The following is a 26,098-nucleotide window of genomic DNA, read 5'->3' on the forward strand; positions in this document are numbered from 1 at the left end:
GGGGGTTGTGGTGGTGCCCCTGCAGAGGGAAGTCCAGCTGACACCAAAGAGCTAAAAGCATTTGCAGAAGTGACTAAAGCTCGTGAGCCTTCGGTTTAGAGGTGCAAGAAATAGTAGAGACCTGATTTTGGAGCTCAAGTGCAGGAAACAAGACACTCCTCAGTAGCTGTTTCTTTTTCCTCCGCTCTCTCCCACCCCCTCAGATTTGCAAATGTAACTCCATATACCTTCAAAATGTTCATTGTTTGACTATAGTTTAGTAGACAATTCCTAAAGAATGAAATGGCATTTTAAATCTTATTTCCTCTTCAACACAGCTGCTGCTCAGTTATGTTATTGAATTTTATTTATTTGTTTAGCACCTTCCTCTGGTTCTGGCACTTCTCAGCCCATTTCCCACTCCCAAATTCATATATTAGTTCTATGTGCCAGAGCTGCTCAAGCGATGGCAACATATGGCTTGCAGACAGCACAAAATCTTTCTTAAACCCTTTCAGAAGAGAATTATTTATATATATTTTCATGCATGTTAGTCATTCTGTTTATGATCTATACCAGAGATGCCCCTTGCCTCCAAATCAGGGATCTATTGTATGTGATGCTGTATAAATTGATTTGAAAGGAAAAGGTCCATTCATGAAAGTTTAGGCTCAGAAAAGAAAAGAATAAAAAGAAGTGCTGTTAAAGATACATAGTTTTTGTTAGCTATCTTACTGTAATCAGTGGTGTTCTTACATGTGAGTTGGTTAGGTGAGCGAAAAGTCTCAATTTTCACTTTTAAAGATCAATTCCTAGCCCATATATTTATAATAAAAACCTAGCTTGGACCAAACCAGTCCCAAAAAAAGGTGACTCCTTTTTAAAGAAAAAAAAACATGTTTACAATTGCCACTCTCTCACATAATTGGCCAATCCATGGCAAAAAGAAAGAGCTTGAATTTCAAATCCTCTCTGCCCTTTGTAGAGCTGAAAGTGAGAGAAAACACTGCAGTTTGCAAACAGTGCAAAGTGTGATCCACAGGTCAGGAGGGAGTACCCGTGAGGATAAGCAGGACGTTTTAGAGCATCATCAGTCCTCACCCTTTACTAGAGGATGCCTAAAAGCCTGTTGATGCTCCCCATTGCAGCCTGGTACCGTCATTTCCCCACTTTCTTTGGAACAAGCAGTATGTGACATTTTAACATGTGTTAAAGCCTCAAGAGCAGGTTAAAGAGGCCAATGAGAAATAGCCAGAGATGTTTTCCCCTCTTCAGGACAACTCTTCCCCACACATCCTCCACTCATCCTTTTGGCAGCCTCCAAACTGGGTCATCCAGGCAGCCTACCCTGCTTCCCACGCCACCTTTGGCATGCATTTCCTCTGGCAGAGCTTTTCCATGGGCCAGGGCTGCCAACACAGGGGTTGGGGCGAGAGATTTAAACCTTTCCCCACTGACCAATGACCGCCAATAGGCTGCCAGTCTCCCGGATTAAGTGGCAGCACTGGTTTCCCAGCCATCTTTTATGAGTGCTTACCCATCCATGCAAATTCCCCCAGCCCAGCCGCAGAGTAGTGCCTGTAGTTCAGAGCCTGTTTTGTCAGGGGAAAGATTCTCCAAGGGGCAAAGCTGGGAGGAGGATGAGGTAGGTGTGATTCAGCACATCCGGTTGTCATACTAGGGATAGAGCCCCTTAAAAATGGGGTCCTCATCTTCAGGGACAGGCTTCCAGATTCATGAAGGGGACTGTGAGTCACTGAGGTTTCACCAACATGCATGCCAGGGACAAGGAGGTGGGAATGGGGGCACACATCACAAGTCCAGCCACACAGCCTGAGTCAGGAGTCCCAACTGGTAATGACCATGCAACTGGGGGATACCCATGACCCATCCCTGGCTGGGAGGAATAGCAGAAACAGCCCCAGAGCCATGCCAGAGTACCACAAGCTGAGGAAAACAGAAGATTTTCCATGTTTGTTCACCTCCAACCCCTTGGAAAACAGAGTCCTTGCCATGGTGTAAAGAAACCCCTGTTTTCCAGCCCTGATTCTGAGGACACAGGTCCCTTTGCTCCCACTGGCCTTCAGGTGTTGGGATGTGAGTGCTGTGCTGTGAGATGCATCGGGTCTCTCCCAGCACCCAAGCCATGGCATGGCTGGGGGATGAGGCCATAACACATCTGTGGTTCATAGCAGAGGACATGCCAGGTCTGGCAGCCGTCATGGCAAACCCAAAGTTCATGTGTGGAGGACCAACATCAGGCAGATGCCGAGTGGTGCTGGATGGTGCCGGATTCCACTAGCAGCAATGGGATGCTCTACAGACCACCTCTCCCTCTGGCAAGCAACAGAGGGGAACAGAACTCTGGCACAACTTCCACCCCCATGCTTATCCCTCGCCCTCCAACTCGTGCAAGCCCCGTGCAAGCCCCTTGCTGATCTCAGGCCCCATTACACAACCCCACACCTCCCCCTCCCTCCCCCCCACAGTTCACAGACCGCCGTGGGGTGCACAGGGCGACACAAAGGGCTTTGCTTAGCAGCTGTGTTTTCTCAGGGCGGCTGATTTTGGGAGCAAAGCCGATGACATGTGGTTGGCCAGGCGGGCCAGGAGACTGGTGCTGAGCTTGCAGCTTCCTTTTTTAATACGTGACTCAGGCACTCAGTAGCTCACTGGAGTTGGTGGCGGGAGCCGGGCTGCAAAGGAGTGCCAGCAGCAGAGGTGGTGGACACCAGCAGGTGGGTAGTGCTGTTTCTCTGTAGGATAAAGCCGGTTAAATGGAAAGCAGAGCGAGACGGAGCTGCCGTGTCATTAGCAAGATGGGGTTTTCTCAGTGGAAGGAGGGGAAAAGGGGTTTTGTTGGCAATTTGTTTTCCACTTGTTGGGAGCTGACTGCCAGGTGTAGCAGGGTTATGCTTCAAGGGACCTGTAATATTACCTTCAAGAGACAGAGCAGTCGAGTGATTTATGGGCGATACCTGGAGAGGGAGGGAGTGAATTTTTACATGATTGTTTCAGAGTTGGAAAAACCCCATTACTTTGCCTCTTCTCCCTGTGTCTAGGAAGATCAGTGAGGACTGATGAATACAAGGAATGATTTTTCCCTTGTTGCAAGTTTCCAGGTCCCACAGCCCTCCCTGCTCACCGGGGCTGATGGGACAGAGAGGCTGGAAACCAAGCCTGGGCTGCAAGTATGTGGGGGAAGTAGAGAGCTAAAGAAACCCCGACAGCTGCTACCTATGGACAGTCCTGACATTGCAGCCCCTCATATGAACTGTGCAGATTCATCTGATGCCAGATGCTGGCACAAAGGACATTTTGTCAACAAAGCCCAGTGGGGAGGAGCGTTCCCCATATCCTTCCCGTAGACAGCAGCACGGCCGGCTGCAGTGCCAGCCACCCTGTGGGACTGGAGGACAGGGTCCTCAGGAGCTCTTCTTGTCTATTTTAGCTCCTGGGAGGGGATGTTTTAATGCTTGAAGTATCAGGTTTAAAATCCTTGGGGCTGCAGTCAGTGCTAGTCAATCAGCACGGCGCGGGATGCATCACTCAGTGAGGAACAGATGCCGAACATGCCAGCGGAGCCCTTTTGCTCAGCAAGGCAGAAACATGGAGCCCAGCACAGGTCTCAAACTGGATTTCCATGCCCTCCATCCCATACAGAACAAACAACACCCTAAGCCCAGTCTGCATAACATCCTTTGGCTGTGCTTTAGCATTCCCAACTGGGAAATTCCCCCCCACCCTCCCAGGGGATGCTCAGCGTTCAGAACTCTTGAGATGTCCTAGGTGCTGTTAGCGGCACACACAATATAGCTTGGCTTTCTCTTTAGCAGAATGAACTGTTGTTCTTTCTCTCTTATCTATAATTAGCAATTTAGAGGGTGGCAGCAGCCTGTTTTGTCAGGCGGAGCTGCGTGAAGCGACCAGATTTTCTAGGAGCGAGCGCAGAGCCAGCCACCCGCCCGGCTGGCTTGAGCAGCCCCTATCTGAGGCAGGCAGTTTGTGATAAGTGATAAGCAGAGGGCTGTGCTCAGCCTGTGCACTGCAAAAATGTCAAAAAGCAGGAGAAGAAACAAAAAAGAGAGAGAAAACAAAGGAAGCGATAAGGGGAAGGCTCCAACAAAAGCCTTGTATCTAATTATATCCGTCATTAAAACAGAAGCCCTGTGGCCCTTCATCCATCCAAGCTAACAGACATAGGACCAGGCAGCACTGAGGCTGTGCTATTTTCTGATGGGCTGGAAATCTTCCTTCAGCTGCATTATTTGCTCTTGGCTGGAAGGGCACATTGCTCTTCTTTGTGTACCATCTCACCCCATGGGGCCATGGACCAAAGCAAATTGTATCAGCTCAGCAGGACTGCCCAGAGCCTGGGGTGGGAGGACACCATTAAACATCATCAGCTCTAGGACGTGGGGATGCTTTTGCTAAGCACTTAGCATCAAAGTGGTTAAGCACAGCAATGCTCTTGTCAGCCTAAGCTGTGTCCCTGCCTTGCTGTGAAGTTCTCCCATCTCATAAAGGTAGTTTTCAGGAGCTTTTTCAGCGTGGCCATGGCCTTGTTGAGAGCTTGTGTTCACTTTCCCAACCAGAAAGGCTACAAATCTGCTCTTGGGTTTATTTCTGCTTTAAAGCTAGCGAGGCTGACTCTACCCAGCTCTCCCCATTGCTCTTACTGGAAGGCTTAGCCAAACCTCACTAGCTTGCAAGGAAGAAAGACCCTGTTTTCCAGACCAATTGGAGCCCTTTTGCCTTTCCAGTAGGCAGTTCAGCAATGCAGGAGAGAAGAGAGAGATTCTCAGACAAAATTTTTCACTAAGCCCTTCTCAAGGCTTTCTGCAGCTAATTCAGCACACGTTTCAATGCTTCTGTCACAGTATATGGCCATAAGGAGGAATGACCATTAAACCCAATGTACCTTTGCTGGCAATTACTTCATTTTCCATTTTCACACAGTGGACCCTTTCAAATATAAGCCTTCAAATGAAGGGAGAAGCCCAATGCAGCAGATTGAGGGGCTTGTGTTAGCAGATATTGGCACTGGCTCCTGTATAAACGGTGTCTCAGCGATGCCTGTACCCTCTCTTCCTCGTTTCCAGGGTGCTGTTCATCTCAAAAAACCAGGGATTAATCAAGGTCTGGGATCTAACGAGCAGACTTGGGGGTAAATGATGGAATCAGAGAGCAGTTTATTTTGCAACCTTGCAGCCTATCTTAAGATGCACCGAATTTTCCTCAGCGGTGCCACATCTCCACTGTCCGTAGATGAGTTTTTTTTGACTCAGTGTTTATGCTGTGGACATTAGAAATCAGGGAGGGAGGTTTTGTATTTACCTGGTGACTGTGGTGGTTCAGCCTCAAATCAAACTTAGCCAAAGAATCATTAAGGAAATATCTTCTCCTGTTTCCTCCCCTCATGTCCTAGTGACCTTCAGACAACTAAATCTGTATCGCATCCCACTGCTTCCTCATGTATCCAGCCTTGGTTCTGCATTGAGATGCCTGTGCATCTGCATGAGCAGCTGGACCCAGGGACTAAAGAAGCCTTGGAGTCTGGCACCTTTCAGCAGCACACTGGCCGGTGTCTCACATGTTCACTGGGGTCCCTCTGCTCTTCTCTTCATGGCTCTTTTTGGTGCACATTTGTCCCTGTAAGAACTGGTATTTCGATTGAAGCATCAGCTCCCAGAATCCTGTCAGTGTATAACACTAGCTGTTGTCACTTTAAAATAAAAATAGAATAAATCTTCAGTGTTTGAGGGAAGAACTTGAAAATCTGAACCCAGAATGAAGAAAACAAAGAGTCATTAAGTTTATTTGGAAAATCTCACGATTTGGAGACTGAGGTTTGAGGGCAAAGAGCACTAAAATTGCTGCAGTGCTGTTACTGTGCACGTATTAAAAAGTACATCAGCCCTTTCCTGGCTGTGGAATAGCTGGATTTGTGGAGAGAGAGCCCATTGTTCAAACAGAAAGCATTGCAAATACCGCACTAAATCCGAACGCAGCAGTGCGAGTCTGCAGATAAAAGCAGAACCTTCTCGTGTTTTTACAGCAGTAACAGGGAAATTACAGCCCTGGCTAACCTGGAGATGCATCATATAGGTGTAAAGCTCTAGACATGCCTGTGGTGGGTGGTGGAGATGGCCATGCTGCTGACATCTAGCAGGGTAATGCAAAAAGAAATTCCTTAGTTAAAATTTGGAGTTGTTTCTTTCTTTGAAGAGATCCCAACCTCCTTTAGAGCCATCAGTTTTGATATGAACCTCTCTTTGGGGATGGACACAGCTACCATCTTCAGAGGGAGAGGAAGTCCCTGATGTTTTGGTGGACAAGGACCAAGGGGGAGGGAGAGCAATAGATAGGATTGAGGGAGCGTGGCCTGAGCATTATCTGAAAATGCATGATTGCTCCAAATATCCAGTCCCTCTGTGCACCCCTCAGGAGGTCTGGCTAACAGATCACCTCATCCCAGAGTAGCCATTTCTCCATGAACCACACAAAGACACCCTCAACTGTATTTATCGCTATTGGAGGCATTGGGATGCTGAATTATCTTTAATATCTCAGCAATCCCATGCTGGGTCCCAATAGGAGCCCCATGGGAGCTGGTGCAGCTCAACAATATTAGATCTCTAAACTAGGAGGAGGATTTGGTCCTCTGGCTTTGCCAAAGTCTCCCTGCTACATCCTTGGGATAGTCTCAGGGCCTCTTCATCTCTTAGTTGCCTGGAATGAGTTCCCAGGGGAGAGGTAAAGACAGAAGGGTGTATACTGCATGAGGCACATTGTTGGGAGAGTGATGTGAGCAAAAGAAGTGGGAGTTGGTTGAACATGTGTAACAGCTTCACATCATCTGACTCACTCCTGTTCAGTGATGGCTTTGTCCAGAGGTGCAAGGATGGGTGTCTGTGCCCTGCTGGCAGGGTGGCATCAGGCCGCTGCCCGATGCATTACTCCCATCCAGGCTCAAAGTCCATCTCAGCCACGAAAGAGGTAGAAATGTCCATGTTTTCTCCCAGATGTTATGTTTTGGGGGACCAGGGCAGAGGCTGCCAGGGAAATTGATGTGCAGACAGCAGAGGCACCTAGCAGAGCCCTCAGTAAGCAACGCCTTTGAGTCTTTGGTATAGAGCTCACTGTACACGTCTGTCCCTGTTTCAGATGAGAGGACGCGGTCATTTTTAGACATCTCAGACAACACTAGCTGCATACTGCACCAAGGACAAGGGAGGTTCTCTGCACCCTCCGTGAAGGAGCTGTCAGCTCTCTATCTCTCCCAGACAGCTGCTGCTGCTGCTCACACCAGCAGCCCCGCACAGCCGGTAAGCACCACGCACCACCATCCTCCCCCAGCGGCATCAGAACAATGTCCCATCCCAACAAGTGGCTGTAAGAGGGTGAGAGGGAACATGTCTGGTTTGGTAAATCTGGGAAAATGTAGCTGACTTGCTTTTTTATTAAATACAAAATGAAATCACCAGCTTTCCCCTGCTGTTCACAAATATTGTATAAAATTTATCATTTAGGCTGGAAAAGCCTTTTAAAATCATTGAGTCCAACCTTAAACCTACCACTATCCATTTCATCAGTAAGCCATGTTCCTAAGTGCCAAGAGGATATGTACAACACACACACACGTGTATATATCCTTGAGAGCAGCCCTACTGAGAAGGACATGGGGGTTCTGGTGGATGAGAAACTTGACATGAGCCAGCAGTGGCTCTTGCAGCTCGGAAGGGTGATGGGAACCTGGGCTCCATCAGAAGGGAGGTGACAGGAGGCCGGGGAGGGGATTGTCCCTCTCTACTCTGCCCTCATAAAGCCCCAGCTGGAATCCCATGTCCAGAGCTGGGGCTCCCAATACAAGAAAAATGTGGAACTGTTGGAGAGGGTTCAGAGGAGGCCACGAAGATGATCAGAGGGCTGGAGCATCTCCCCTACGAAGAGAGGCTGAGGGAGCTGGGCTTGTTCAGCCTGGAGAAGAGAAGGCTGCGGGGGGACCTTATTGCAGCCTTCCCATCCCTGAAGGGAGCAGAGAAACAGGAGGGGAATCAACTCTTTAAAAGGGCAGACAATGGCAGGACAAGGGGGATGGAGTGAAGCTGAAGGAGGGAAGGTGTAAATTAGATATTAGGGGGAAGTTCTTTACAGAGAGAGTGGTGAGGGGCTGGAACAGGCTGTCCACAGATGTGGTGGGTGTCCCATCCCTGGAGGTGTTCAAGGCCAGGTTGGATGGGGCCCTGGGCAGCCTTGTGTAGATCCAGGCCTGGAGGTTGGTGTCCCTGCCTGTGGCAGGTGGGGTGGAGCTCTGTGATCCTTTGGGTCCTTTCCAACCCAAACCATTCTATGATTCTATTATATACACACTACATTCACACATGTCTACATCCACTAGCCTATACAGTTTATTCACACATAAGATTTCTGCTTTGTTTGCATGTATATATTTACATATTCACATCTTTGGGAAAATCCTCAGCATACAGCAATACATACCCCTCCATGCTACACCCATTCCAACACAGGCATGTATATATAGAATCACAGAATCCCTAGTTTGAAAAAGACCTTTCAGATCAGTGAGCGTAACCGTACCTATCCTCTACTAAACCATATCTCTAAGTAGCCCCTCTTTTAAATACATCCAGGGATGGTGACTCACCCCCCTCCTTGGGCAACCTGTTCCAGTGACTGATAACCCTTTCAGTGAAGAACTTTTTCCTAATGTCTGATCTGACCCTACCCTGGCACAGATATATATCTATATATGTCACAGGCATAATTTTGCAGCACACCCTCCCTGTGTTCCTCCATTTATAGCCCTGGGTCTGGGATCCAGGCATTTAATCACCCACTCCAGGCTGACCATTGGGCCATAGGATAATACAGATTACAAATGTTATGAGGCACTGCCCTGTGTTTTCCCCAGCTCCACTGGTGATCCAGGAGTAAGGCAAGATGTGATTCCACATCTTGACCCTTTCTGCAGGCTCATTCATGTTCCCTCCCACTCTCAACCTTTTGCAGGGCCCCTGCCCAGAGATGTAATTTCTCTAGCATGCATCAGGGCTCTACACTGGAGGACTCCAGACTGAAGCAGTCCAAGTTCATAATAAGTGGAGACTAATTGGAAAATTGCAACCATTTAACTGCAATGAAACAGGTTGAGATTCCTGAAAAGGCTGCCCCATGATCGGTGCTCACACAGGTCTCACTCTGGGCTTGGATGTGTTAAGGACTGTGCGTCCTGCATACTGCTTGTGGAGAAATATTTCCCCATTAGAAATGCCTCTTCACCAGAATCCCTACTAATTGCAATCTTCCAATTAATCTTCATTCCAGTAAGATGTTCTGGTTGGGGAAAAATAGAAATCTGAGATAAAAATAAGAAAAGCAATTTCAAAACAATGAATTTCACAATCCATAATTGCAAACACATCAGTTCGATTTTAAAAAGCTTGAAGCATAAACAAAAAGATACAGGCTAAACCAGACTTTGGAGAAATCAGTCCCTGTTTTGTTTTCCCCCAACTCTAAACAAATGTGTTTGGGCTTTTGTGTGTTGATGGAGACTTTTTGGGGAAAAAACCTAATTCCCATCAGCCTGGAATAGCGTTGTTTTTCCCAGCTGTACAGAACTGCCAGTGAATAAAGAAAGAATCCTCACCTGTAAAGGTTTTCAGGTCTCTGCAGCAGATACATACATGTACAGGTAACAAGTTGCCTTTCTATGCAGTTTGATGTAATTTCTCCTCATATCTTTTCCAGAGTACTGTGAAGGACAACTCCATTCGTCCTCCCCACAGCCAGAAAAAAACCAAGGTAAGAAATGTTAAAGATAAGCACCGTTATCTAACCAAATATTTGTGGACTGTGGTGGAGTGTGATTTAAATACCCACAGAAGGCAGCGAGGAGCGCTTTCATACTGAATATAGCTATCAGCTGCTCAGTTGCCCTTCTCCATGTTCAGAAATTCTTCACAGATTCAAAAAAAAAAACCCCAAAAAAATATTCTTTGCTTTTTAAAAATGCATACAAAGTATGTTGGCTCATGTGAACAATTTACATTTTACACTTGCTGCAAAATATGCTGATTTTGGTATTCTGCCTTTAAAAAAAAAAAGAAAAGAAAAAATAATGTTCAATACTTATTTTTAGCCAGAAAAAAAAATAAATCTGTGTGTAAGAGAGTGAAATAACACTGTGTGCCATTGCTTTGAGCAACAACTAATAATATTCCAGGCATAACTCTACAGACGTAACTCCAAAGGCATGCCAAAGGGTCAGCAGATCTGTTTACTGAAAGGGAAGCCACCAGGATTACAGTCTCTTTTAGATAATTATTAGAGGCCCCAGCTACCTTCCCTCTGGATAAATGCCAAGGAGCTCGGGTCGCAGGTCTTCAGTTCAGCGGTCGGCACCCAGGTTTCCCCAGCTCAGGAGAAAGCATGCAGAGAGTGAGGCTCAAAGGATAGGCTAAGCAACCACAGCCCACCCCATCGCTACTGTACCCTCTGTTCACTTCTGTACTGATGCTGCTATGAATTTGAGCTGAGCTCAGGCTGACTGGGTCTATGGCTGAGTCTAAACAGGTCTACTTTTGTTCCCTGTCCCCCCCCTCAGCTATGAGTGTTACCCCAACCTCTGCTCCCTCAACTTTGCTTTTTTTACCCTTACAGAGCCCAGAATTTAGCCTGATAATTTTAGCATCATTCCAGTACAAGTCTTCAAGTCAAAAGAGCTTTATTTAAGTCTCTAATTGTATAACTGTGCGTTATTCTTATGCAAATGATAGCGTGGGTTACACGTGAGTCCAACAGAAGAAACCACCAGTCCACCAAGCATCCTTCCCCAGGCCCTTGCTCCTGTGCAGTGGGCAGCCCATGGTGCTACCAAAAGGCCATCATGCCAGCTGCCTACCCAAAAGCAGGCTCTCCTCATCTGCTCAGTTTGACACTTTTGTTTCCTCTCCCCATTTTCTTCTTGAGACCTCTTTGCAAATAGCTCCTTGGCTTTCTCCTGCACCCATATCCTATGTTCCCAGACTCTCTGCTGGCCCTGGACATTTGGGAGAAGGAAGGAGTTAAGTTTTAGGTTGCTACTCAAGGAAAGCCTTCTTTATGTTATTCTTGTGGTCACTCTCTCTTGCTGACACAGTCCACAATGGGAAACTCTGTGAGACGCTGTAGCTGGACTGAATCCTGGGGACTGTAGACTAACCACCACACATGCCTGGATTAGAGACCTTGCTTTAGAGCGCGTTGCTGTGGAACCAGAGCTAACACCAAGCCTGGAGCGTGTGGTGTGATGCTTTGGAGTGCTGTGTGCTACTGAACCAAAGGTATGGAGCTCAATAGGTGCATGGATTACCCTTGCTTGGATGGCTTTTGCCTTTGCCGTTCTCACTACTAAGCCATGGGGTTGGGGGAGGGGGTAGGAGATGATGCTGACATTTAAAACTGTTTCCCTAAAGATGGCAGAGGCTCAGAAACCATCTAAAGTTGACGTCAAGAAAATGGAAGACGACTTACCTCCCCCTCCCGCCCTTGGCTCGGTCCAGGTCATCGCTCCAGGAAACCAGGATCCCAACCCACTCCCTGTGCCCCCTCCAAAGCAAGCCTTCTCCAAGTTCTACCAGCAGCGCCAAGTGAATGAGCTGAAGAGGCTCTACAGGCACATGCATCCTGAGCTCAGGAAGAACTTGGAAGAAGCTGTGACTGAGAACCTGGCAGAAATGCTTAATACTGAAGATCCCAATGCACAGGCATCTGTGAACCTGGACAAAGTTCTTCCAGGAGAGGTTCAGTCCATGCGCTGGATCTTTGAAAACTGGTCACTTGACTCTATTGGGGACCATCAAGCTACAAAGAAGCTGACAGAAGAAGAGATCATTCCTGGTGGGGATGTGAAAAGTACTTCCCTGAGGTTTGAAAACCAGTCAATCAATGGGGATAGTCTGTCAACAACAGCCAAGGTATCAGAAACAGACCTTGCCAGAGGGGATGTGCATACAGCCCGTTGGCTGTTTGAAACCCAACCATTAGACTCATTAAACAAACTGTATTCGGATGACACTGAAGTGCAGGAGGCAGTTCTCAAGGAGCCTGTCCAGGGAGGTGATGTGAAAGGTGCCAGACAACTCTTCGAAGCGCAGTCCTTGGATGCTATAGGACGTTGCTGCTCAGTGGAGGAGAAGAGCATCCTACAACTCAAGTCAGAAATCCAGGAGCTAAAAGGTGATGTTAAGAAAACTATCAGGCTCTTCCAAACAGAGCCCCTCTGTGCCATCAGAGACAAGACTGGCAACATTCACGAAATCAAGTCTGTCTGCCGAGAAGAAATCCAGAGCAATGCAGTTAGAACGGCTCGCTGGCTGTTTGAGACTCAGCCCCTGGATACCATCAACAAGGACACTTCCAAAGTGAAAATAATCCGTGGAATTTCACTGGAAGAAATTGAAAGGCCAGATGTCAGTGGAGCAAGGTGGATATTTGAAACTCAGCCTCTGGATGCCATCAGAGAAATCACAGTTGAAGAACAGGATTTCAAGGCTTCAACAGATTTTGTCACAGGGGCAGATGTCAGTAGGCAGAGAATGCTCTTCGAGACCCAGACTCTTGATTCTCTGAAGGGAGAAGCTTCAGAAAGCATTGTAGCCAAAGAACAAGTCATTGGAGGGGATGTGAAATCTACACTCTGGCTGTTTGAAACCCAGCCAATGGAAACCCTGAAAGACAATTTTGAGGTGGGACGGTTAAAGAAAGTAGAGCTTACAGCAGAGGAGAAGGGAGATGTGAAGCAAAGAAAACATGTCTTTGAGACCTGTCCCCTTGGCAGCATCTCCAAGGCATTTGAGGAAGAAATTCCAGCCACCAGCATGGAAGAGGTAGTGAAAGGGGATGTGAAGTCTTTCAAGACCCTTTTTGAGACTCTCCCCTTAGACAGCATTAAGCAGGCTGATGCTGAGACAGTCACCAAAGAAGAGGAGAAGATTCCAGCCGGCAATGTCAAAGCCAATCAAATCTTGTTTGAGACAACACCTCTGTATGCCATCAAGGATAGCTTTGGCAATTTCCATGAAGTCACCTCTGTAAGCAGAGAGCAAATCATCAGCGGTGATGTCAAGAAATACAAATGGATGTTTGAAACCCGGCCACTGGACCAGTTTGATGAAAGCACCAAGAAAGTGGATATAATACGGGGGATCACAAAGCAAGAGGTGGTGGCTGGTGATGTCAGAACAGCCAAGTGGCTCTTTGAAACTCAACCCATGGACGTCATTCATCACCAAGCCATGCAAGGTGAGGCGCAACCCTCGGTGAAGCGGGAGATCTCCCAGAGGGGGGATGTGAAGACCTGCAGGTGGCTGTTTGAGACCCAGCCCATCCATACCCTCTATGAGAAGGCTGAAAAGAAGGAGGAAGAGAATGGTCTTGTGCCCCAAGCTGATGTGAAGTCATACACATGGATGTTTGAGACTCAGCCCCTGGACTCTCTGAAAGGCCAGGAGGAGCAGTACTTACAAGTCAGTAAGGCATACAGTCAGGAGGAATTACAGGGAGTTGATGTCAAAACTGTCCGGCACCTGTTTGAAACGGAACCCTTGGGCAGCAGTGTTGTCAGTGAAGCTGACCAAAAGAAAAATATGAGATATTCCAGTCGTGTGGAGATACAGTCTGGGGAAGTGTCAAGAGTGAAGGAGTTCTTTGAAGCTAAGCCCTTGGATACAGCCACCAAACCAACATCCCAGAAGGATAATGGGACAATTGAAGCTGGATCTGTGCACAAGTTCACTTGGCTTTTCGAGAACTATCCCATGGACTCCCTGAAGGACAGTTCTGAGGGCATCCAGGAAATCCCTCCAGAGAAGGATATGAAGGGGGGGGATGTCGGAGGCAAAAGGTTTGTATTTGAGACCTATTCCCTTGACCAAATCCATGACAAAGTGGATGAGACAGAACTCCAGAAGATCCAGAAAGACACCATGAGCAAAGCTGATGTCAAGTCCTGCACAATGCTCTTTGAAAGCCAACCCTTATATGCTATCCAGGATAAAGAGGGGGGATACCATGAGGTGACCTCAGTCAAGAAAGAAGAAATCATGAAAGGTGATATGAAAGGTGCTCGCTGGTTATTTGAAACTAAGCCACTCGATCAGATCAAGAAGGAAGAAGAGGTGTTTGTCATTAGGGCTGTCACCCAAGAGGACATCAAGAAAGGAGATGTCCAGGCTGCCCGGTGGAGGTTTGAAACTGAGCCTCTTGACTCATTCTCAGGAGGAAAGACATCTGTGCCCAGAACAGTAGATGATGTGCAGAAGGGTGATGTTCAGTCCAACAAGCAGCTCTTTGAGTCCCAGCAATTTGGCCAGAAGAAGTATGTGAGGATGGTCAGTGTCAGTGATGTTCAGCGGGGTGATGTGAGAACATCCACTTGGCTTTTTGAAAACCAGCCTGTGGACTCTCTGTATGGGGATGCAGAGCGAAGCTCGTCTATCAGTACAGTGCAGAGAGAGGACAACCAGAAAGGGGATGTGAAACGGTGCACCTGGTTGTTTGAAACCCAGCCAATGGACACCCTTAAGGACACAGAGGTGACAGCCAGTTCTGCTGCTCAAGAAGTGATCCCTCGTGCAGATGTGAAAAGTACAACATGGCTCTTTGAGAGCACACCCTTGGATAAATTTAGTGCTTCTGAAGATAATATAGAAACAGAACTGAAAGAAAGGACCATGAAAGAGACTTTAGAGACACTCTGCACTTGCCAGGCTATTCAGTACGATGGGATCCTCATTGAAGCCAAAGATATGGAGAGTGTGAAGATGGTGAAGTATCAACTGAGCAGTCCAGGTGCTCCAGAGATCCTGAAAGAGGAAGTTGTGGGAGGCCATCTGCAAAGGATCATGGTGCAGCTCTTGCACAGAACCAATATGGAAGCACAGTGTGCGCTGGTGGAGGAAGATAGAGAGGGCAAGATCAAAGTAAGCCCATTGCAACTACTGGACCAGAGTGAAGTTGTTAAAGGCAAAGAGGACTTGAGTGGAAATGTAGCTAAGGCCTTACAGGGTCTCCTCAGTCAAGATGCTTCCATCAAAAAGGGGATGGTCTTACAAGAGACAAAGTCGGGATCAATGAAGATGACTCTCTACTCCCTTCTGTTCCACTCTGTCCAGCAGAAAGTTGTCAAGGGGGATGTGAAGTCAACAATAGGCAACCTGTTGGCTTCTTCACAGGAACAGAAAGCAACAGCAACCATTAAGCGTGAGGACAATGAGAGGGGAAACGTCCAGCTTTTCGCAAGCTGCATCGAGAAGGGAGATCTAAACTATCTGAAGAATCTCCAGCAGGAGTCAGAGATACAATCCCTCATCTCTTCCCAAGCAGAGCAGGGGGAAGGAGAGAGTGCCCCACGGGTTGTGCAGGAGGCTAAGATGCCTATCTTACCAAATAAAGAACAGACAGAGAAAGTAATTGCAGAGAGTGAGATGGGAGCTATGGAGGGAGCAAGAAAGGTATTCACATGTGGAAGCGTGGGCAAAGAGAGTGCATTAGAGAGGGAGGCTGTGCCTGCAGCAGGGGTGACAGGTGCCACTGTGCAATGTCTTGGGAAGCCCCTGCCCACAGTGATGGGAAAGGAAGAAATTCTGTCAGGGGGGCTCAAAGTGACTACAAAGTCAATCCAAAGGGTTGCAGACGTCAGCAAGAAGGCAGCGAAAGAAGCAGCCACCACTAACAGTTTGAAGGAACCCAAAGCTATGATGCAAGGCAAATTTCCAGCCCAAGTGACTGCTCAGAGGACAGAAGTGGATATGAAACAGCAGAGTTTGTTGACTGGGGAAGACAGTCAGATGCAGACAGGAGAAAAGGCCCTCGGGAGTGATCTTCAGGCTGCAATGCAAAGCCTGAGACTAGCAACAGCAGAAGCAAAAAACATTCAACACCATGTCCAGACCAAGCTACAGAGGAACAGGGAGGAAGTCCACATGGCCTGCAGGCAGCAGGCAGCCAGCACACAGGGGACAGTGACCCTTCAATCGACCGTACGCCAACAGGACTCTGCATCCGCCACACAGGAGAGCACCAGCACTGCCATCAGGACCACCACCTCTAGAGTCCAGGAGGCATCCAAGACCCACACAAGCATGTCTCAGAAGAGCATAACATCACACAAAAAGGTCAGTGCTTCAGAGGAAGTACAGGGAGGACAACTGTTAAGCCAATTTGTGCCTAGTAGAGATTTTAGCATTAAGGATGGCCTTTATACTGCCACACCCGTGAAAACCTATGTAAACCCTTCTGTTGAGTCTGATTACAAAGAGCAATCAGTGCAAGAAGAAGGAGATGTTATTGTCAGAGGGGATGTACAGACAGCTATCAGAGCACTGCAAAGTGCCGCCACAGAACAGCGCCTGGTAGAAAAGGAGGATGTTGTCCGAGGTAATTTAAAAGCCACCCTTCAGTCACTGGAAAAGTCTAACGTTAATGTCTCCAGAGGGGATTTTAAAGCTGCTATGATATACAGAAATGCAGGGCAGTCCTATTCGGTGTGTAAAAAGCAAAATGAGACTCAAGTCGTTAGTAACCAGACAGCTGTAGTGGCTTCAGGGTCGCAGGCTGTTAATGACTTTCCTCCTCCTCCCTCAGTTGCTGTGATGAAAGCAGAGCATTGCCCACCCTCAACTAAAGCAACAAGAGAAGGTGCCCTTCCAGTACCAACCAGCAAAGATGAAGCCCCAGGATGTTCTGCACCACTGCACACCCCTCTTCCTAGCCTCCCTTCTCTGTCCTGCAAACCCAGTGATCAGAGTCCTACAGAGAAGCCCAGGACTTCTCCAAAACCAGAAATTACTGCCCCACCAAGGCAAAAACCTGTTCCCCCTCCAAAACCTGAGCACCTCTTACATGAGGCGCTTTCTGCCTCTGCAAATAACAGCACAAGCAGATCAAACAAAGGCATCCCTCCACCCCTGCCTCCGAAACCTTCAAGCCTTAGGGAGTTCAGCAAGCCAAAGCCTCCCCCCACAGAGATGGGATTAAGGTGCATGGAAGTATGTGAACAATCAGGCCATGGGGAGGTTCAGGAAAAATGCTGCACCTTGGAGACATCTGTGGAGAAGCCTGTCACAGTTCAGGGCATGAGCCCCGACAGAAAGCTGCCAAAATACCCTGCCAAAACCCCTCTTCAAATGGCAGAGGAAAGGTACAAGGCAAGGAAAGGAGGACAAGGAAAGGTGGAATCAGACAGTGCTAAGAATTTGAAGCTGATAAAAAATGGAGTCGAGCAAGGAATGACGAGTGGGAAAGCAGCAGCTCCAAGGAGATGCCCAGGTGAGGTGGTTCAGAGGCATATAGAGCTGTGCCAGGATGAGAATGGGTGCTCTTCAGTATCACATCCAACCTGTCCTGGAAGAGCACAGACACTTAATGTGCCAGGCCAGACTGAGTCGAGCACCTCCCCTGTGGGCCACACCATTCTTCCAAAGAAAGGTCATGACATTGCACAAAAAGCCTCATCCAAGGTGGAAAGAGAAAGTGTGTCTAATTCTTATGGATCGTGGGATAGTCAGAGGGTTGTGCAGCAGGTGAATGAGAGCAGGCAAACATGTCATTCAATGTCCTTCCATCAGCAACAAACGAACTGCTTTGAGGAACAACAGCTGAGGAGTAGTGGGCAACTGAAATGTCCTGCAGAGGAGGAGACAGAAACGCCTGGCCAGGAGAAGCCAGCAGTTGTTATGAGAGAAAAACTCAAGAGAGAAACAGAAGTTGAACGTCGGAAGAGGCTGTCAGTGCACAAAGAGGAGATCATGAAAGGCAATGTCAAGGAAGCGATGGAGATCTTTGAGAACCTCAGAAGACAAGAGGAGCTGCAAGAGATACTGACTCGGGTGAAGGAGTTTGAGGAGGAGACAAGCAAAGTGGATGTAAAAGCTCTGAAGAGCTTCTTTGAGAAGGTCCCCGAGTGGGTTGTTTGTCAGAAGGACCGCCTGGCCAAGCAACAGGATAAGGCTGAGACAATGGCAAAGGAGGACACTGACAGTGTGTCCTCAGTGGAGCTGGTTTTTGAGGACCTGGAGCGGGCAAGTGCTGAGATCATCCACCTGAAGGAGCAGACTCTTGCCCGGCTCCTGGACATCGAGGAAGCCATCAGGAAAGCCCTTTATTCTGTCTCTAGCCTCAAGTCTGAGTCAGACATCGCTGGGCTCTCAGGGCTGTTCAAAGAGTCTCTGGGGAACACCCAAAGTGCTGTGAGCAGCAGCAACATCCGTAAAATCAGTATTGTCTCAAGCAAAGCCAAGCAGGAGGAAACCACCCTGGAGACAGGAGAGGCAGCATCTGTGGGTGGTGCAAAGGTGGCAGAAAAGGCCGAGGTAACCAAGGCAGAGCTTGAGGTCCCCCGCCTCGTTCAATCTCGTGTCAACTCTCCCTCCTCACCTTCCTACATCTCCATCGAGTCTGCTGCCAGGAAACCAGCAGAATCACCCAGGACAGCACATTCTCCCTGGGACATCCCTTCACCAGACTGTCTTGACACTCCAGGAAAAAAGGATGGTTTTGCTCAGGACAGCTTTAGCTCCTTTAACCATCCATCAGCAGGGTCTGCTGGGCATGACATGACCCCCTTTGAGAAGAGACCAGAGCCCATCCAAACAAAAGTTGGGCAAAGCTCAATGAAGCAACACACCCTTGGCAATACCAACCATCAGAGCAGTGAGAAAGAGAGGTCCTCTCTAGACACTTCCAAAGGCAGTTGCCACTGTGGGATGAAAGGAGGCTTTTCAGACTACTGCTCACTGAATGTCCCCAGCCCACAAAATCCACGAAGGCAGAAAAGCATCTTAGAGCTGCAGACAGGGCCTGATGGGTCCAAGCTCTATGGAGCCACTCGGACTGTCATGGAGCAGTACGAGGAAATGGACCAGTTTGGAAACAAAATCATCACTTCGTCCACCACAGTCACCAAACAATCTGAGACACAAACATCTTCCACGTCCAATGCAGTTTCTCATCCCCAATATGAGGTTTCTGCCTCACCTGTGTTTCAGAGGTACGTGAAGAGCCCAGGCAAAGACTTCCATGCCAATGGCAGTTTTCAGGAGCCAGGAGTGGTCTTTGTCACCTTTGGCAACTCCAAGCCAAAGAAATAGGAGATTCCAGAGGGCAAGTGAGAACTGTATAAGGACAAAAAAGAAAATCCACAATAAAAACATCTCCTAGCTTATCCACATTACAGCCAGGGTTTCATCCACACCCTAAGGACTTCTCAGGGTCACATCATCTTGGTGTTTGGAGTACAGACAGGACAAACACAGTCTACCTTAACATGGGAGGAGAACTGCCCTCACCTGGCCAACCCAACAGACTTGGTGCTGCTCCACAACCCAGATCCCTGACATTGTTAGAAGCACAAGGGAAGAATCCATCCATGGGCACCATAGGGTAGCTTTTTCCCCCTGGAGTGTTTTGGCAGGGGAAGTGAGGGTGTGGAATACTGAAATTATCTGAACTGATGCAGAAGAAAGGATAGGTAGGATCACTTAAAGAACCAACTGGTCTGGTCGTTGGCAAACACACACCTTTATGTTATCTTCTAATTTCAATACAGACTTTCCAAGAAGCACACATATATACATACACATGCTCGTATTGATGGGTGGGTTGGATAGGTTTTCTCTTAGCCATTATGAGAAAAAAAGAAAAAGAAATAAAAAGTCAAATTGTTGTCACTGTTGGGGTTGGATGAGGTATTTAGGCATTTATCAGTGTATTTTTCAGTTTCTGGAAAGTACTCAATGCTACTGAAAATCGTCAAGATGAGATCTGCAGCTATTCTCAGTGCTGTTACCCCAAAGAAAGATCCTGTGGAAGATTCTCTACTTGAGTCAGAATGGTTACTGCTTTTCTTTCTTTACTTTTAGAATTGTAATTTATTATTCAACATATACAAAAACCTTATTTTAGATTTTCCATGCTTTCATATTTGTGTACTGTTTAAATTCATTTTGAGACTTTGTAAATCGATTTTCTTTTTATTATGACTTTGTTTTGTACATTCTCAACTCAAGATTTTAGATATTTTGTGGCCTCTTTTTTTTTTTTTAACTTCTCTTGCTGCGTTCTGAAGGTAAACATTACCTCTGAAAATACTATGGTCTGGTTGAGTTTCTTTTGTGGAGTGCTTGTTTCTTTTCAAAGTACCTAGAAATCATCTCTCAATGAACCATCTGAATCACATATTGAGAGCACTAAAAGTCACTGGTGGGATGTAGTTTAGAGCTTCTTTACAACGTGGATGTATTAACAGCCCATACTCTTGTCTCCTACTCTGTGTCCTACCACCTGGCTCAGGCTTAGGCTACCAACCCCTAGATCTAACTGAAGACCTTCTGCCTGGTCTATGGCAAGCCACCTCACCTCACAGTGCATCAGTTTGCTTCTCTGCAGAAAGGGAAAGCAGCATCATTCAAAGAACCATGATGTTTCAGTAGGGTGTCATGGTGAATGTTTTCTTCCTTCCTCTGAGGGAAAAGAGCTCACATTGATGACTGAAGAGCAGGACACTGGGGATGGGGGGTGGAGGGGGCTGTTTCGATGTCTACCACTCCATATCCCTGAGTCTACAGCTAAGTTTTTGAACAGCAAGTAACATCTGGCATCATGCAATACCTTCTTCAAGCTATTGCAGACCAAGTAGAGGTTCTGTTTCAAACCCAAAAAATCAGGCACATACCCAGAGCTGTTTGGTTTGCTTCTAAGACCCAAGAAATTTGAAACTGAGATATGACAAACAAGCACAGTCTTCAGTTCCATCAAAGAATACACCAAGGGTTGAGGTAGAAGAGCAGATCACCATAAACTGAGTGTATCTCGTTTCATGGAATCATCAAAAAACAAGCTTCCCACTTGTTTTAGTAGGACCAACTGTAGAAACAGTGGTGAATTAGTAATTTGGAGATGCTCTTCAAATTTTTTTCCAACACTTCTTCCTTATCCTTGGTTGTTTCCTGTTTAAACTTGTTTCAGGATGCCCATAACACGTTTGTTTCATTAAAGGACAGTGGCTGAGCAGTTTTAGTAAGCTCCAAACAAGTTGCTTCAGTAATGAAAATGATTTCACAAGAACTCAAATACACACAAATACCCTGCACTGCCAGTCCTTAAAAATACTGATCTTATTGTGTGTGTTTCTGGATTGACAGGATTTCTGAGTGTCTCAATGAGCCATTTGTGAGGCTAAAATGAGATGTGTTTCTTTCATGGTATTTCCATCAGACAGGAACTGAAATATTATGAGGGGACAGATGCTGTATTACCTCAGGACCCTACACTGGCCCTTGAAGCACTGAAATTGCTGGAGAAAAAAAAAAAAAACAAATGCAAAGATTTGAAACTCAAATCCAAGCTGAAGAATCAGCTTTTATTCTTAGACTTTGCAAAAATAAACCAGCAGAGCACACACAAACTTTCCAATCCCAAATGAGTTGTCATGTTTTTCTGTGATCTTTGCACACAAGGCATGAGACTGTTCACCATTCTTTGCCCTCATGGGTTGCTAAGTTCTCACATAGTGCTAGGAAGATATTTTCAAGAGAAAAATGGCTGGGAGAACTACCTGGGCCAGTGGGCAGAGGACAGATGGCTTTGTCTTAACTGTACTTCCTTGAGAGGTCGAAGGGCAAATTCAGCTACAGATCTGGTCCTCTTGCAGCAGCAAACGTGAAACAGGCTACATATGAAGTGCCTACATCAAGTAGCACCCTTCCCAGATCCGTTTCAGCCACCACTCTCCCCTGAGGACTCACTCTTAGGGCAGGAAGCTTTGTGTTCACCATCTTCTCCACCTACCAGTAACACAGGCATTTCATTTAAGATTTTAATTCAGCCAGGGAAAAAAAAAAAGGCAACGACTGATAAGCCATAAGCCAGCTGCAACTTTCCACATGGCAGTAATCAGCAGTGTGCTAGAAAAGCCTTCCAGGAACACGCTGTAACTGCTTTTCACAGAAGCCTTAAGATAATTTCCTTGCCCAGAGTGCCACTCGATTGCTGCTAAATCACCTCCCTATCTTGCAAACCATTAGGAAGGCTTATTTCTGGGGCTGATAAAAATACCTCTGAAGAGCAAAAGTATTCACCATGTATCAAATGGTGAGCACTTAAAATAAATCCCCTGGAGAGAGAGATCTGCATTCCCCTGTAAAAGATTATCCCACTTTGGGAAGACACATGAGGAGTGTGTACATTCATTCCCAGCTAAGAGTAGAGAGATCTTGTTTGTTTGCTAAATAGCTCTGCTATTATGCTTTAATTATGCTTGGTCATGATTAAAGGAAAGCATTATTTTCTTATACAACAGAGACATGTCAAAAGGTCTCTCCTCTCTGCCAGGACACACACCTTCATGCTGTGTGAGAGCTCATCACAGCTGGATGAAATGCCTGCCAGAGCACCTACATGTACCTGTCATCTGTCCTGCCCAATGCAGCAAAGTTGATCTGTTGGCTGAGATTTGTTATCACTGGGACTGGCACATTGCTCCATCATCACAGATGAAGCTGCGTCCATGCAGCTGCCCATCACCACTCAATGTCCTTTGCCAAATCACTGGCTCATTTCCTACAGTGAGATGACATCCATGCTGAAGGGACAGGGCTTCAATTTCTTTTGGAGAGACCCACTAATAAGAAGTCACTTTCCATCTGGTTTCTGCTGTCATTTTCCACTTGAAAGACCTATCTTTGCACAAAAGTGTGTTTCTGCTCCACCTTCACCCACACTGCCCTCCCACTGGCATCAGCACAGATCTGTACTCACATTGATGAAACTCATCTTGCCTAACTGACTTTGTCCAACTACACATACCTGGGTTAGGGCAGATGAGTCATCTTTTACATTCCCTTAACTGAACCTCCACTGAATATATTGGGAGTTTAGACACCCCTTACATATGTAGACACATATAGAGCTGTGGTCTCCTCTCTGTAGAAGACTGGAACAGCAGAGGTATGCTGGGATCATTGCAGACTGAAGGAAAGAGAGGGATTTTGTATACCTCCCTCTAGAGAGAGGGAAGAAACCCAAAGATGTTAAATTTCTTGAAAGCATTGTCATAGGTAAACAAAGGTGACCTATTCTTACTGGTACATCAAGTGAAACTGAGAGTAATTAAAAAACATTGGTCTCATGAGTGTCTGTTGCAAACAAAAGACAGAGTTCTTGTTCCCTTGTCAACTCATCTCTTGAGATACACAAACACCTTTCATGTTTCATAGAATCACAGACTGGTTTGGGTTGGGAGGGACCTCAAAGCCCATCTAGTCCCACCCCCTGCCATAGACAGGGTCACCATCCCCTAGCCCAGATTTCCCAAAGCCCCATCCAACGTGTCCTTGAACCCTGGCAGGGATCCAGGGCCAGCCACAGCTTCTCAGGGCAGCCTGTTTCCTCTTGTCAAACCTAAAATCTGGCCATCAGCCCACTCCATAGAAGAGCAGAAAGTAAACTTGTATTTTCTCTGAGCTGACACCACTGCAAAACAGGGTGAGCACGTACTGAACAAACAGCCAGGGGCTGGGGTCACCAGCACAACGTTGTCAAATCAAACTGTGGCAAATTACGCCCAATAAAGAGGCAAAGGTGCCCTCATGTGAGGGAGTATTAGTACCCAGAACATCAATCTAGTCAGAGTTAGGTTAGGCTCAGCTACACTGGCTTTGGACAAACTTGGCTTCAGATGGACTCACCAGGCAAGATGAGCCTAACAGCTTCACCCCAGAGACATCCACACTGCCACCAGCGTTCTCGGAATTACTTGCCCATGCAGACAACCTGGAGCTATTTCTGCAGCTAGGCTGACGTCCAAACTTCTTTATTCCCTTTCTCTGTCCACTAATAAAACAGCTGGTGTTGGCAATGCTTTCCAGAGCGACTCCCTGGGCTCTTCACATAAAGTGGTGTTTGCAGAATCAGGTCATGGCATAAAGTACAGTCCATGGAGTAAACATGCTGGAGTAAACCACCAGGTTTATGGAGCTGTGGAAGCTTTAACGTTACCTTTTTAGGGTCTGGACTATGTGGTCTGTGTGAGCAGCCATATGATATGAGTGATTTCAGGAGCTGCCCAGCCAGAAGCTCTGAGCAGCATCTCTTACCTCACTCAAGGCTTTTAAATGAGTCATCTGAGTGAATCATCTCCTCTCAATCAAATGAATTTCTCTCACTGGGGGTCCAAGGGTGTCTTGTCTTTCTGTCCTGACTGAAAATGAATGCTGACCTGTTAAAGATGACAGGTAAAATGAATCAGATGGGAATCCAAACTCTCACAACAGATCAGCAAAAGGACATCACCAAGAAAATCCAACACAACCAGAAGATTCAGCAAATTAGCTTGCAGCAGATGCATTTCTGAGTGGTGGTGATTCAGAGTTATTTAACTTCAGTTTCTGCTTTTTCTTCAGCCCATGTTGAAAGAAGTGTGTGCCTCATGTCTGCAGCCTGTGTACTCCATGGAGCGTGTGGTCACTGACAAAGTCTGTGTGCACCGCTCGTGTTTCTGCTGCCAGGTCTGTGGGAGGAAACTGAGGTGAGTGGTAGGACCCAGGTGCATTTATTTGTAAGGAAAATGCAAGTAGTTTACATCACAGTAGTCCAAGGGTAATTCTCACAGGGCAGGCTTCAGGAAATGAGAAAGAGCAAAGAGTTTCCCTGATCCAATCCATCCCATACACAACTTTGTCACTAGAGTCTGAAAACTGCTCCCCTCAAACCTGTGGGTCAGGAATCTGAGTGGTAGTGTGAGGGTGAGCTGAAAAGACAAGAAATATTTACACTTTGGGAATGCTGATATGGAATTTAATTGGAGGAGTTGTTTGGGTGCTTCACGTGTTCATAAAGACAGGTAGATTGGAACAGGCTTCTGGAAGTCTCCACTCAGCCTCTTATGGGTCCAAGGAGGGCAGGTAGCCCAGGAACATGTGCAGGAGAGGGGTGAATGGCTCCAAGGATGTATTCCACAGCGTCTTAGTTGGGGCACCTCTTTCAAGAGTTGATGACCAGTGGGAAGGTTCTTTTTCTTATATCTCATCACAATTTCCCATGTTACAATGTGTTGCCATTGCCTCTCATCCTTTCACTGTCCACCTCCAAGAGCACTCCAGTGCTGTCTTCTCTATAACCTCCCATAAAATAGATGCACAGATCAATGAGTTCCCCCCTCTTAACCTTCTCCTTATGAAACCTAGCCAACCCTGTTCTCAGCCTCTCCTCAAACGATGCATGTTCTAGGCCCCTGACCACCTCAGTGGACTTTTGTTAGACTCCTTCCAATCAGTCAAATGGCTTTCTTGCACTGAGGAGCCCAAAGCTGGCTTTGGACTTGTAGTCCTACAAGTGCCAAATGAAGAGGAACAGTGACCTCTCTTGACCAGCTCTCTGGGCTCTTGCTAAAGAAGCCCAGGATGTACTCAGCTTCTCTGCCATAAGATCACTTTATTGGCTTGTTTTCAGCTTGTCAGGCACCAAAACACCTTGGTCCTTTTCTGCAAGGCTGCTTGTGACACTCTTGGCCCCTGAGCTGCACAGACACTTTCTCCCATCGTGCAGTTGCTGTATCATGAGAGCCCTGTGCCATTTTACCCATATGGTCCATGCTGTGCATACAGGGTGAGAGACAAAGCACTGGTATGAAGCCTGGCCTGTAAATTAGAAAGGGGTTGCACGTGGCCCTGCCTGTGGCAGGGGGGTTGGAACTCTATGATCCTTGGGATCCCTTCCAACCCAGACCATGCTATGCTTCTATGATTCTATGATAACCTGGACTCCTGGACTACAGCTCCCAGGGGCATTGCAAGGAAATGTTTAATTTTTCCACGTTTTGCTTTTTGAAAGAAAAATCAAACACATCCTCAGGAAACCAACACTCTGTTTGAAAGGTTTCATTCATCAAACGCCCTCCCTTCCCTGACAGTTTCCACTGAACAACAATTTTGCTGCAAACCTGTCCATCAGTGCTACTGTTAATCCTTCCCTCCCACACAGGCACTAACCACTATGCCAATGCCTGTTTTCCAGCTTGCAAAACTATGCTGCCCTCCACGGGGTGTTTTACTGCCAA

At 47.0% G+C, this 26,098-nt stretch overlaps 1 protein-coding gene across 1 annotated transcript; it reads left to right on the forward strand.

The window, feature by feature from the left end:
- Positions 1 to 11,459: 11,459 nt before the first annotated feature.
- Positions 11,460 to 20,126, forward strand: XIRP1 (xin actin binding repeat containing 1; the record flags this gene model as incomplete). The annotated part of the gene is made up of 1 exon (XM_084260151.1): positions 11,460 to 20,126. One exon carries the CDS (start codon positions 11,460 to 11,462, stop codon positions 19,131 to 19,133), a length of 7,674 nt encoding a protein of 2,557 aa, XP_084116277.1. The 3' UTR covers positions 19,134 to 20,126.
- Positions 20,127 to 26,098: the final 5,972 nt, after the last annotated feature.

This window comes from Gallinula chloropus (genome assembly GCF_964237585.1).
Source record: "Gallinula chloropus genome assembly, chromosome: 2".
NCBI lineage: Eukaryota > Metazoa > Chordata > Aves > Gruiformes > Rallidae > Gallinula > Gallinula chloropus.